The 12,514-nt window shown below is 49.4% G+C and overlaps 1 protein-coding gene across 10 annotated transcripts in view; it reads right to left on the reverse strand.

Moving 5' to 3' along the window:
• ADGRB1 (adhesion G protein-coupled receptor B1) overlaps positions 1–12,514 on the reverse strand; it is a 285,345-nt gene that overhangs the window by 124,685 nt on the left and 148,146 nt on the right. For all 10 annotated transcript variants that reach the window (XM_027900132.1, XM_027900130.1, XM_027900125.1 and 7 more), the window contains 7 exons: positions 11,527–11,628; positions 9,598–9,704; positions 8,621–8,815; positions 7,540–7,608; positions 3,627–3,735; positions 2,599–2,742; positions 707–782 (listed from right to left, as the gene is read on the reverse strand). In XM_027900132.1, coding sequence (XP_027755933.1) covers positions 707–782; positions 2,599–2,742; positions 3,627–3,735; positions 7,540–7,608; positions 8,621–8,815; positions 9,598–9,704; positions 11,527–11,628 — 802 coding nt within the window. The remainder of the gene's footprint in view (positions 1–706; positions 783–2,598; positions 2,743–3,626; positions 3,736–7,539; positions 7,609–8,620; positions 8,816–9,597; positions 9,705–11,526; positions 11,629–12,514) is intronic.

Here is a 12,514-nt window from a genome sequence, read left to right on the forward strand (position 1 = left end):
GGCGAGGAGAGATGCCCTGGTGTTTATGGTAAATGGGCTCACGCTAATCAGTGCAGAACAGATTTAGAAGGTGCCTTAGGATGCTTAATTTACTGCCTCAGTACCGGTCTCGGGGAAAAAAAAAAATTAAAAAAAAAAAAAAAAAAGAGAGAGGGAGCGAGAAAAAAAAGGGAGAGGATGGAAGGGAAGGAAGGGGAGCGCTGAGCACAAAAGCTTCGGTGCCCGAGGCAGTTTGCAGAGGCCGGGAACAGGGTAGACATGTGCAGCCAGGCGTGCTGCTGCTGCTGCTGCTCTCCTCCCGAGCCTGTCTCTGCCGCGATGCTCTCGAGGGCTCAGCCGGGTTTGGCAGCTCTCCGGGAGCTCTTGAGGCAGCTGAGCATCCATCTCCCCCCCGTCTGTCCACCCCCCTCCAAAATCCCTCGTGTGAGAATCCGTGCCCGGAGGCCAAAGGGTGGCAGGCAGGGATGAGGCAGCAGCTCTGTGCCTCCCCTCCTATCCTGGGTGCACACGGGTGGGGATGAGGAAAACCTCCCGGGCTCTTCCAGCACGTGGTGCCTGCAAGGCATCAGCCCGTGGGGGGAGGCAAAATATTCTCACTGTCTCGTTGCCCCCAGTGACCTTCACTTTTCCCCTGGAAAACCAGGGCTCTGCAGCCAGAGGGATCAGCAGGAAAGCCCTCCCACCCTCGCCAGGCAGCCCCTCTTACCTCTGGAGGGAGAGGATGTTGCCCACGTTCCGATACAGCACAGTCCCCACCACGAAGACGGAGGAGTCGTCTGACACTGCAGGACACCGCGGGGAAGGGAAGAAGACAATGGCACTGAGACAATCGGGGTGACAGCTGTCCCCATGGGACCCCCCCCAGCTGCAGGATCGGGACTCTGTCGGGGCATGGACAATGCCAGAGTGGCTGTGGTGGGATTGCAGTGCCTGCTGTCACCACACCGGGTCTCCATCGGTCCCCAGAGAGGGCCCGGCGCCTTTCGGGGTGACCCGGCATCCACCTGGTTCACTCATCCCAGACGGCCAGCCCGGTGCTTGCCCCCATTCAGAAACCCCACTAATCCCTCTGACAGCACCCCAGCAGGCGGCTCTGCAGGGTGGGAAGGCCTCCTGCAGCCACCTGGAGGCATTTGGACCCGTCCAGAGTCATCAAGCCTTCAGAGGGAAGAGCCGCGCTCGGGCCGACAAGGGCAGCGAGAAGGGGAGTTGTCCCACTGCGCCCCGTCTGACCCCAAAACTCATGTGCTGCCTGGGGACCACGGTCCCAGATGAGCCTCTGAATCATCTGTGTGACCTCTGGGCACATCACTTGACCTCCTCCTCCTTTCCCTTTTCCTCCTCCTCTGCTGCCTCGCTGGGCCCAGCTGCAAAAAGCAAGAGCTCCCCTGATAAAGCCCAAGCAGCAGAGGCAGCCCTGCAGATGGATTTTTTAAAGGGAAAAAAGCAAGTGGACGAGTGAAAAGCAATGCTGAGGAAGCCTGGGGAAGGGCCCTGAGCTGGGGCTCCTCCCATGCCTTGTACTGAGGTTGAGTTTGCTCCATCAGTGCAGGGCAGGCAAAACTCTGCATGTCCTTCTTTCACATCACCAAACTGGGCCCACTGGGGACAGCTGGTGAACACAGAGCTGGGAGAGACTGACAGACAGGCTTGCAGGGCAGTTATTTCACCCAAGTGCACAAATCAGTGTTGACCCACCAAAATCAGTGCCCAGTAGTGAGGGAGTTTGGTTCTGGTCTCATGAAGCTGCCTGTCTCCATCCCTTAGCTCAGGATAGTTACTCCTACTCCCTAGAGGCAAAGGGAAGTGAGGATCAAAGCTAAAAGAAGTGCATCTCCACTCTAATCACTAAAGAAACCCTCGAAAAATAAATCACCAGCACAAGATACTGAACAAAACAGAGGCAGAAGAGCCCTGGGTGGTACTCAGGAAACCATGGAGAGGTGAGCACTGATGGGAATTTGTTTCTTCAGGGTGGATGTCACCTTTTGTTTGCACAGTCGCTGCAGCTTGGGGGCCCCAGAGCAGCTCTGTGTGAGGATGCTGCTAATAGAAACCTGGAAAACAACACCAGGAGGAGCTGGGTACTTTTAGGACAGCCCTCAGCCTCAGAGCAGGAGGTGTCTGGTGTCAGCAGTTTGTCCAAAGCTTTCCAAAGGTGAAGGTGCCACAACACACAAGCTGTGATAACCCTTCCAACACGCCCCAACTTCTCCCAGGGAGATCGGGGTGTCTCCAAGGCACAGCAAAACCAAAGGAGAGCTTCACATGATCCTTGCTCTGACAGTGACTCACTGTTTACCTTCAGGGCTGTCACTCAACTGCTCCTGACCTCAGATTTCCCAAGTAGAAATGACGGTTGATTCCATTCCCAGTAGGGAAAGCCAAGACAAGAGGTCCTGGTGTGACAACAGGAGTCCAAAGGTTTTCTGGTAGCAACAAATCCCAGTCTCCAGCCTCCACCCATCAATGCTCTGGGTGTCCAGGCATTTGTCACCAAATCCAGCTGAGCTGGAAGGAGGATCTGAAGAATGAAAAGAACCGCTTGGAAAACGAAGAAGGAATTTTCTCTTGGAGTGCCCTGGCTGTGCTGCCTACCTGAGAGCCCCGAAGACAGGATGCTCTTGGAGACAGTGACCTTGTCCTCTGAGTTCTTGGCCCAGTCCACCATGCCTCTCCAGCCTTTCATGGGGAAGGTGATGTCGGTCGCTGCGTTCGCAGGCAGTTTGTGGATGCCGAGGACTAGAGAGGAGCAAGAGGTAAAACCAGTCAACAAACCAGCTTCAATAAACTCACATGTGCTGAAAAAAACCCCAAATATTGGAAGCAATTTTGGGAAATCAGATAGTAGAGAGGCTGTATCTTGAGAGTTGTAGGAGAGATGCTCTCCTCAGGTGGTGTTTAGGCATGAAAGGAGGTGGCCCTGTTAGGGCTTCATTGGAAAGGCCCTGCCTGCACTAAACCTGGCAGAAGAGGGGCCAGACTGCTCCAGCATCTTGTCTCCAGGAGTGGCCAACAGCAGATTATAAGAAGAAGAAGTGTGAGAAAGAACAGAGCAAGACATCTCTTGGTCTGTCCTCCCAGCAATCAGCAGGACTTCCTCAGCCAGTGGCTGTATCCAGATCATCAACTTTAACAGCCACCAATGGGCCTCTCTTTTGTGCACTTTCCTAATCCCATCATGAACCCATCTGCACTTTCTGGCTTCTGCAGCATCCTCTGGCAACAAGTTGCACGCTGGGGTTGTGCACACAGGATAAATCACACGCTGCCTGCTGTTTGCTTGCTGCCTCATCACTCCACTGGCTGCTGTGCAGCTCTGGTGTTCAAAAAATAAAAGGAAGAGACTCATTCTGCCCAGTTTGCCTGTTCTCCATTCATGGCTCTATAGATACCTCTTGGATATCTCTCCACGGACATCTCTTGTCCAGGGTGAAATCCTAAATTATTTGGAGAAAAGCCCACCTCATATTTAAGACCTTCCCTGTGTTTCCCAGGACCTTTCAGTGCTGCACCACCTGCTGCCTCCCCTCTTTCCCTCCCCACAGCCCAGCTTACACATGTTGCACAGTAATTAAGGGCTCCATGGGCTCTCTATCCGAGGTGGGGAGTGCAAATCCACTCACCCAGATTGTCCGTCACTTGGTAGGAATCCCGGAAATCCTTCATGCGGAAGCCAATGACATCAATGAAATCCTCCACGAGCCTGAACAGCTCCTTGGCATTTGGCCCTATCTGCAAAGAGAGAGGGACAATATTTAGTAGATCAGACACTAATGAGCACAGCAGGAGTTTCTCTGTGGGCAAAGATTCCAGCCCTCACACGTGAACTGGAAGCATATGCTGGATATAATGGGAGTGTCATGGAGCTGGGAGGAATGGGGAGTGAGAAATCCTAAAAGGAGGCCTAGAAATAGGGGCAAGAAATAATAATGTGGCATTCAGATTGGTAAAACTTGGGTTGGAGGGCGATGTTTTAAAGCAAACAGAAGTATCTGAGATTGTCTGGAGCAGAAGACAACCTACGTATTTACTTCCACAGAATCAGAGAATCAAAGAATCATGGAATAGTTTGAGTTGGAGGGTACCTTAAAAATCATCTACTTTATTTCCAAGCCCACTGACTGGAGTATTTGGCCCAAAGCCAGAGGCATTTGGAATTGCACATCCAGAGAGTGAAGATGTGTTGGTGTTGAGGTACTGAAGCTTTGCCCTTTGTCAAATTCCAAGAGCCTTTCCTAAGCCTGAGACTTCCCTGACACTCAGGTATTGTGATACTGGGCCTGAGAAATGTATTTGCTCTACTTTTAATGGTGTATATATATAAATATATATATAAAATGTGTGTGTTCTCTACTGACATGGAGCCCACAAAGCATTACCTCCACCGGGTAGTTAATCTTGCTGTCATTTCACAAAGAGCAGCCACACCAAAGGACATCCACAGTTTAATGTTGAATCCCAGGCACTAGACCACATAATCCTATCCAGAAAAGCGTTTTCTGGACTGATTTTCTCCTTTCTGGCTGATTTTCTCCTTTCCTGTTTTGCTGGCAGGATCTCACTCTCCAAATAACCAAATTTGTGGTCCAGGACCTGTCTTGGATCTTTGCTGTCTGTTCTTTCTTCCCTGGTGTTTTCCCATTGATAAAGATAGTGGTAATAACTCTTCTTCACCTGTATTTTACCAGGCTCACAGAAGGCTGTTCAACAATAACTCGTTTCCCAGTGACAGATTCCATAAAAGATAATCCACTTGAAAACAAGCTGTGCTGTCTCCTCCTCACATTTGCCGACAGGAGCTTAGCAAATACCACGAGAGGCTGAAGAATTCAGCTCCTTCTTTTCCTCTTCCACCCCTTTCACAGCATTTTCAGTTCCTACCTGTGGTCCAGACCTTCCTGAGGTGGCTGAGCAGAGCTGAAGGGACGGCTGGGGACGAGCAGGATGGGACGGAGGAGGAGGAAGGCTGAGCCTTCGAGCGTGTGGACGAGGAGCACGAGGGTGGCCTTGTGGGTCTTGAGCCAAAGGAATCTTGGTAAGACTAAAATTTGCATCAGGACGAGATCAAGAAGTCCTGCCAGTACAGCAGGTGTGCACACAAGGAGGAGAAGTAAGTGAGGAAGCTATTTTTGACTGCATATTTTATATTCCACTGCAGATTGAAATCACAAAGTCAAACTAAATCCAGGCTACACCGGCCATTGCATTTTGGGTTTTTATCATATAATGGTGAACACAATCTCCTCAAAAAGCACAGTATCCCTTCTGTGAGTACTTCTATGGGTTGTTTTGGTTTATATTTACCTTGAACAACATCTCTGCCTGGGGGAGTGGAAGGCACAGGGGGTTTTGGGATGTGGAAACGATGAAGTTAGGTTTGTTTTTTAATGATCAAACTGGGAGGCAAAGACTTTGTTTTAAAAGAATGGGTTGATCCTAGGAAATGCAGGGAGTGATTTTGATCCAGCAGCTTTGAAGGGAAAAACAAGGGACTGTGGAAAACTGCTGACATCCTGTCCACAAAGATTTCTCTGTTCTAAAGTGCTGGGCTCTCAATTCCCATTAAACAAACCTCCTCCCCATGATATTCCCAATCCACATGTAGGTTCTGGTGGTGTTGGCAGCAGGCTGGGCTGCAAAGAGCAGATTGCACAGGGACAGCCAGTGGGAAGGAACTGCCACACAGAGTTGCTGCAGCTGGTTTTGAGGGCATCAACAGGGTTTCCCTGTTGTCATGACAACCTGACAGTCTCCTCTGCTCTCTGCTGAAATATGTACACACACCTGAAGGCTTGGAACCAAGGGTTTGGTCACAGAACCACAGAACCTCAGTAGAGTTTAGTTTGGAAGGGACCTCAGAGGTCGCCTGGTCCAACACATTTGCTCAGGCAGGGACACTTGGAGCCAGTGTGCCCAGGAGCACGTTGAGATGGTTCTTTATCCCACCTGGAGACAGATCATTCTCATTCAAATGCAATGGGAAAACACAACATATCAGGGAGAAGAGAAGGCAGCTCAGCTGCTGACAGAGTTCCTGCTGCATGAAGGAAATATATTCAGGTCCTTGTCTTCCATTCTGGACTGCCAACAAGTGTGCCAGCACTTGCTGTTGAAAGTTTCCCCAGAGGCCTTCCCTGTTTGGAGTGAATATAACTGGACTCTGGGCCTGATTTTGACTCAATTGTTTGGAATTTTTCAGCAGCAACCTGTGGCTAAAAGTGAGTTGCCACGTTCTGAGCCACCTCTCCAAGCACCTTCCACAGGACTGGCCTCTCACAAGGGCTAAGTTATATTCCTTGTCCAGGTTATTCTGCCAGCTGAGGTCGTTTGGGAGTCGAGCAAGTTGAGTGTTTGTATTCCAAGGTGCGATACTGAGGAATGGGCACGGCAGGAATGAGCTGCCGTGGAACCTTCCAGCAGAGCTGCTGGTCTGAGGCAGAGCTTTTTCACTCTGATGTGGTGCCCAAAAGCTGCAGTGAGATGACAGCACTGAGCCAGCCCAAGGGCTTGTCAAAAGAATGGCAAAGGGACGAGGAATAGGTCTGAGACAAGCCCACAACAGAGAGTTCAACTGGGGCAGAAGAGGTGAAAGCCAAAGAAAACACAGCTACAAAACCCATCCCCTAACACGTGAGAGTTTAGCTGCAGAATTGTTTATGGAATCATAGATGGCTTGGGTTGGAAGGAATTTTAGAGATCATTTAGCTCCAAACCTCTGCCATGGGCAGGGACACTTTCCACTAGACCATATTTGCTCAGAGCCCCATCCAGCCTAGCCTTGAACACTTCCAGGCATGGGGGGTTGGGAATTCAGCAGGATCCCCAACCTTCAGAGGGGAGAAATAAAACAAAACAAAACTGAAACAATGCCCAGCTCATGCTGGGAAGACCCCAGCTCTGAAAATCCTGCCTGTCCTGCAACTTTTTTAGCCAGGAACTCAAACCCATGTCATCCCACTTCTTCACTTTGGCAAGAGGAAAGAGTGGAATCAGAGCAAGCCAGCAGGGTTATCAGCTCCAACTCAACCTCTGAGGACTATCCAAAATTTGGTATCCACCACTGTTCTCCATGCAGAGACTCTGAAGCTGACCTGGCTCTTTCATCATAAGGTTTTACCCAAGGAGAAAAGCATTGCTGGATGAGGATATTTTGTGGTCTGTGGCTGAAACAGATACATGTGGCACACAACTCGTCCTAGAATCATGGAATCATTGAGTGCCCTGAGTTGGAAGAGACACACAAGGATCATTGAGTCCAACTCCTGCACAGGACACCCCAAGAATCACCCCATGTGTCTGAGAGCATTGTCCAAACACTCCCTGAGCTCTGTCAGGCTCAGTGCTGTGACAGCTTCCCTGGAGAGCCTGTTCTAGTGCCCAACCACCCTCTGGGGGAAGAACCTTTTCCTAATATTCAAAAATTCTGGGCAAGAAGGAGCTAGGAGACCATGTAGACACTTGGAAATTCCTCTCCTCATGGCTTAACCCTGTGCTGAAAGCAAGTTCCCTCTCAGGGAAGGTGCTGAAGGTTCATACCAGCTGAGCTTCCTCCCATTTCTCCCGGTTTTCCTCTGACAAAAGGTTGCTGAGGATCTGGACAAAGTTCTGGAGAGGGGAGACAAAAGAGGACAAAAGAGGTGGTCAGTCAAACACAGCCCAGGCTGGGAAGGACCCCGTGGTGTGGGAGGAACATCTGAGAACCAGCGATGCCCCAAGGGTGTTCTCATGGTCCCATTCCCAAAGGGTCCCACAGCATTCCACAGGTCCCAAGGAAGTTAATGGCCAACAGGGCTTTTTTTCCCCCAAGGCCTTCACTTTGACTGCTATATTTCCTAAAGGGTTGGTTTGGGAATATGTCTTGTATTTATTACTGGTCCATGTCTGTCAGGGACTGATTAGAAAAAGATGATCTTCCCTCACACAAATTCTTTTCTATCCTATTTTCCACTGCTTCTGTCATTTCCAATATATCCCTTATGGTCCTCTTTGACCTGCTACCAGGCAAGAGAAGCAGAGATTGATCCAGAGGGTGCTCTGCATGGCAGGGCCTTTGCAGCACTCTATGAGAAGGAAGGAAATTTAAGACTATTGATTTTTTTTTTCTCTAGTTTTTACCACTCTTTGCAGATCCTGTAGGATCAGTTTAATGTTTCAAGCCATGGGTTCATGACCCATCCCAAGGGGATATCTTGTAACTGCTCTGTGAGCAGCTGCTGAAAGTAAAAGCCAGGGATGAGAAGGCTTGAGGACATTTTCCCCTGCATCAACATTCATGTACCCGATGCTACAGGATCATTTTACCTCCAGTCATTAAGACTGAAATCCCTTCCAAATGATGTTCTTATACCAATTAGACTCCACAGTAAAGTGCTGTCAGGTTGAAACAGCTCAGAGTGACTTTGGCTTTCAAGTTCTCAGTTTCTAAACCTTTCAACAACCTCGAAGGGAGAGTTTGTTCATACAGGAAGACACTCGGAGAAAAAAAAAAAAAAACACTGTGGCTTTTCATCAGCCCTGTATCGGCTGCAAAAAAGGAGGTGATCAAACCTGGAGCCCTGGGCATGCAAACACATCTCCAACCAGGCCTTGGCCTCCAGGATGTGGCTTCTCAGCTCACCTGGACATCCCCAGAGGTCGGGCTGTGATAAGCCCTGCGGAAGATCTCTGTCACGTTCCTGAGTACGTCCATGGTGGACAGCAAGTCCCCGCTGTAGCTGGTCCCGTCCTGGGAGATTTCCACCAGGTTCTGGAGCACATCTGACAGCCCATCTCCCAGCAGCCCACGCTGAGCCTTGGCAAGATGTTCCCTGGTCTGATAGACACAGGAGAAACGTGACACAAACACTTTAGGGACAGCCAGAGTCAAGTTAATGAGCTCTGGGGGAAGGTTTTTGACCTTCCTTCTAGTTCAGGGTGCAGATGAGATCAATCTGACAATCTCTGCTAGCCTGAGAGCCTCTGGTTTTCTTAAAATGATTAGAAAGAGCGATGGACTCCGAAGTGTATTCTAAGTGGTTCTAAAATGGTAGGAAACTGAATTTTTTTGTTTTCCCATGAAGGAAAGGTTGTGTAGAGGTTCAGAAGAGATTGTCCTACAACAGAGTTTCTTCTGCTCATAGCCCAAGCCAGCTGACTACATTTTTCCTCCCAAACCCTCTTTTCCTGTAACCAATTTGGAATTATTTTAGGACAGACTTTGGCTTGCCCTGAACAGGGGAGGGCAATTCTCCTAAAGGCAAACCACAGGAGCCCAGCAGAAATTCATCACGGCAATGAATTTAAGATTAACAAAAAGTGAGATGCTTGTTTGTAAATAAAATAGTGATACAGTCACAGTGATACTTAATGATAATGTGATATGAAGGACCTGGTAGAACCTGGATCTGCCAAGATGTGTATTAAAACATCCTGAAAGGAACCATCCTTTGTCCTTGGAGTGTCTGTGCATCACAAGATAAGAAAAAATCAAGGCAGAGCCGGCACCTCCTTTTCACATGGAAATGTCTCTTTCCTTCTTTTTTCTGTAACTATAGCCACGTAACAAACATTTAGGAAGATCCCAGATCTACTGAGTGAGGACTTGTTCTGCCTTACCATCATCTGTATGTTCCTGTAATCAATAGAAACACACTTGATGTACGTTGGGGGCTCCCAGTAAGCGATGCCTTCCTCATCTAAAATGCACCTTCGAAGGATGAGCCCTGGAAAACGAAAGAAGCAAATATGGGAGTGAGGAAAACAGGATGAAAAGCCAAGAATGCGGGGGGGGGGGGGGGGGGGGGAAGGGGGCCTGGTCTTTTCTCCCAGGTGGGAAGCAATAGGACAAGAGGACGCAGCTTCAAGTTGCACCAGGGCAGGTTTAGATGGGGTATGAGGGAAAATTTCTTCATGGAAAGGGTTGTCAAGCATTGGAACAGGCTGCCCAGAGAAGTGGTGGGATCACTGTCCCAGGAGATGTTCAAAAAACATGTAGATGTGGCAGTTGGGGATGTGGTTTAGTGGTGGGCCTGGCACTGCTGGGTTAATGGTTGGACTTGGTGATTTTAGAGCTCTTTTCCAACCTTAACAATTCCATGGAGGTCACCCAGAACTGGTCAGTGCATCCATTCAGGCATAGCTACCAGTCCAAAGGACAGCAGAGTCACCTGCAGGGGCCTGAACAACCCATGCAAGCATGTAGGAGAGATTATTTTTATTACTTTTCCTCCTCTTGCGTTTTATTATTGCAGGGCAGCAGAAGGAACTGGGCATGAAAACAAAAATGAACAAGCTGGACATGGCTAGTCAAGGTGAAAGGAAGGTTTTGTTTTTTTTCTAAAATCCTGGCCTGGAGGACAACATTCTTCTATGGCTTGGGAAGCCCCACGAGCCTCCCCAGGTGGCTTGTTCTGGTACTTGCAACTAAACCAGGCAGAGTGGCTTGTGCTGCCCACACGGTCTGGAGGAGAATAAACACCATCCCTGCGGCAGCTGAAACACTCTGAGAGCTGCTTTCAGTCCTCCCCCAGGCCCTCCCTCAGCTCCAGTCTGCAGGGGGGGTCTGCAGTGATAATCACATGCCTTTGTGAAGGAAAAAAAAAAAAAAAAGCAGACTTATCAGAGAGGAAGAAGGGAAGGGGATCTCCTTGCCCAAGCCATCAGGGTGCAATTTGGAGAGTCTCTGAGGAACAGGTTTGCTGGGTCTGCTAAAGGATTCAGTGACCTTTCCACAGATATAGCCCTTCTAGGACGGAATTTGGAACAACACGATTGTCCCAAGCTAATTCAGAGTCGCAGGGCTGGTCTGTATCCAACCACCTCCCTCAAACAAAATAAAACCTTTAAATTCATAATTAATTCATTATTTATTCACTTAAATTCATTATTAACACTGCAGCCCATATTTCTGTTCCTCCCTGGGAGGGAGGAACATCCAGCTGAGGACAAGTCTCAGTGTGTCTCCTGGAGCCTTCTCTGCCCTGCTTTCCAGTCCTCAGTGAACACAAAGTCATGGTCACCAGAGATAACACCTGGATGTCCAGATCCCATCACTTCACATCCCCACAATCAGACCCTCGACCTGAGCACCCGAATAAATGTTTAGACAGGTGCTGTGTTTCCTAAGCACAAGTGGACCATGAAATTCAGGTTTTCCTGCTTTCAAGCACCATCTTGTTTATGGGCAGTGGAGAGAAACACAACCACCAGCTCTAGAGAGCTCTGACAAAGCCCCACCTGCTCTGCAAAGATATTTGTAGTTACCAGGGAGAATACACCACAGATACCCTCAATTGCAAAGCTGTCCCAGGACCAGGCAGGAGGTGGATGGAAACCACCTCAAATCGTCTGGTAGGAACCAAGACGTTGTTGTTAAACAGCGAAGGGCCACAGAAACCCAGAGAGAGTTAATTTAGCCCCAGAAGATGTGAGGGAAGCCCATCTGCTTCTCCTGTCCTCCCACAACCAGGTTCTCTTCATCCAGGAGACAAAGGACGAGGGTTATCCTGAGGATGGGCCATCTCCCCATCCCGGAGTCGCCCTTACCAGTGGCATTGCGGGGACACCGGACAGCGGCAGCATCCCCAGCTGGAGTTTCCTTCCAAACCACAGAGCCAAGGCTTTCCTCGTCACAGATTTCATGGGGCTCTGCAAGGAGAGAGAAAACTCCATCGGTAAAGCTCCCTCCTCAACAAGGGCTTGGAAAAGGCAACGGAGGGAGGAAATGGGAGCAGGGTCTGAAGGGAAGGGCACCGTGGTGTGAGCCAGAAGGTCTGGAGCTGAGCTCCCAGCTCTGCAGCTGCTCCTGCATGGCCCTGGCAAAGCCATTTAAACCCTCTGCAATTTGCCTTGCCTGTCTGAAAACTGGGCATCCAACCATTCCGAGGATCAGCTCACCAATATCCATGGAACAACCTGGGAAAGTCCACTCACTCATCTGCCTTGCCCTGTGGCAGCTCTTTGCAAGAAAACTGATGTTAAAACACTCTACTAAGGAGTTTTATTTCTTAATTTTAACGGGCAGATGTCCATCTTTTCTGAGGGAACCCCACAGCTCCAGACTCCACTTCTTCCATCCTTCAGGGTTGGGTGTATCTAAACCAAGGCTTGGCATAAATCAGTCGGAGTAAGAATGAAGGAAAGAACAAGTAGGTGAATTTAAAAAAGATGGACAGATGGACATATCCCCTGGATGGTCTTCATTCAGGTCCTCTGTCTGCTTCCATCCTGTGCAAGGACACAGGGAGAAGATCTGACCACTGACAAGCTGGACTTGCATCAGCAGCTCGTTCCCAAACGCTGCTGCGAAGTCCAGGAGCCTCCTGCAGAAATGGGCTTTGAGACACCACAGAAAAAGCTCTTGGGAAGGGAGTTTTGAGATGCTTCTGCCTGTGGGTGGAGCTGAGTCGGCCCCAGAACCGGTGGGATCTGGGAGAAAAACACTCACCACGGGAGATCTTTGTGCTGAGAAACTCATTACTTACAGCATGCAAAGCTGAGGGAGCCATGAGGATGGTGTTAAAGCTATTTGTCA

This window comes from Empidonax traillii, unplaced genomic scaffold (assembly GCF_003031625.1).
Source record: "Empidonax traillii isolate 1590-97213 ecotype Southwest subspecies unplaced genomic scaffold, ASM303162v1 scaffold712:size431070, whole genome shotgun sequence".
In the NCBI taxonomy this organism is placed as follows: domain Eukaryota; kingdom Metazoa; phylum Chordata; class Aves; order Passeriformes; family Tyrannidae; genus Empidonax; species Empidonax traillii.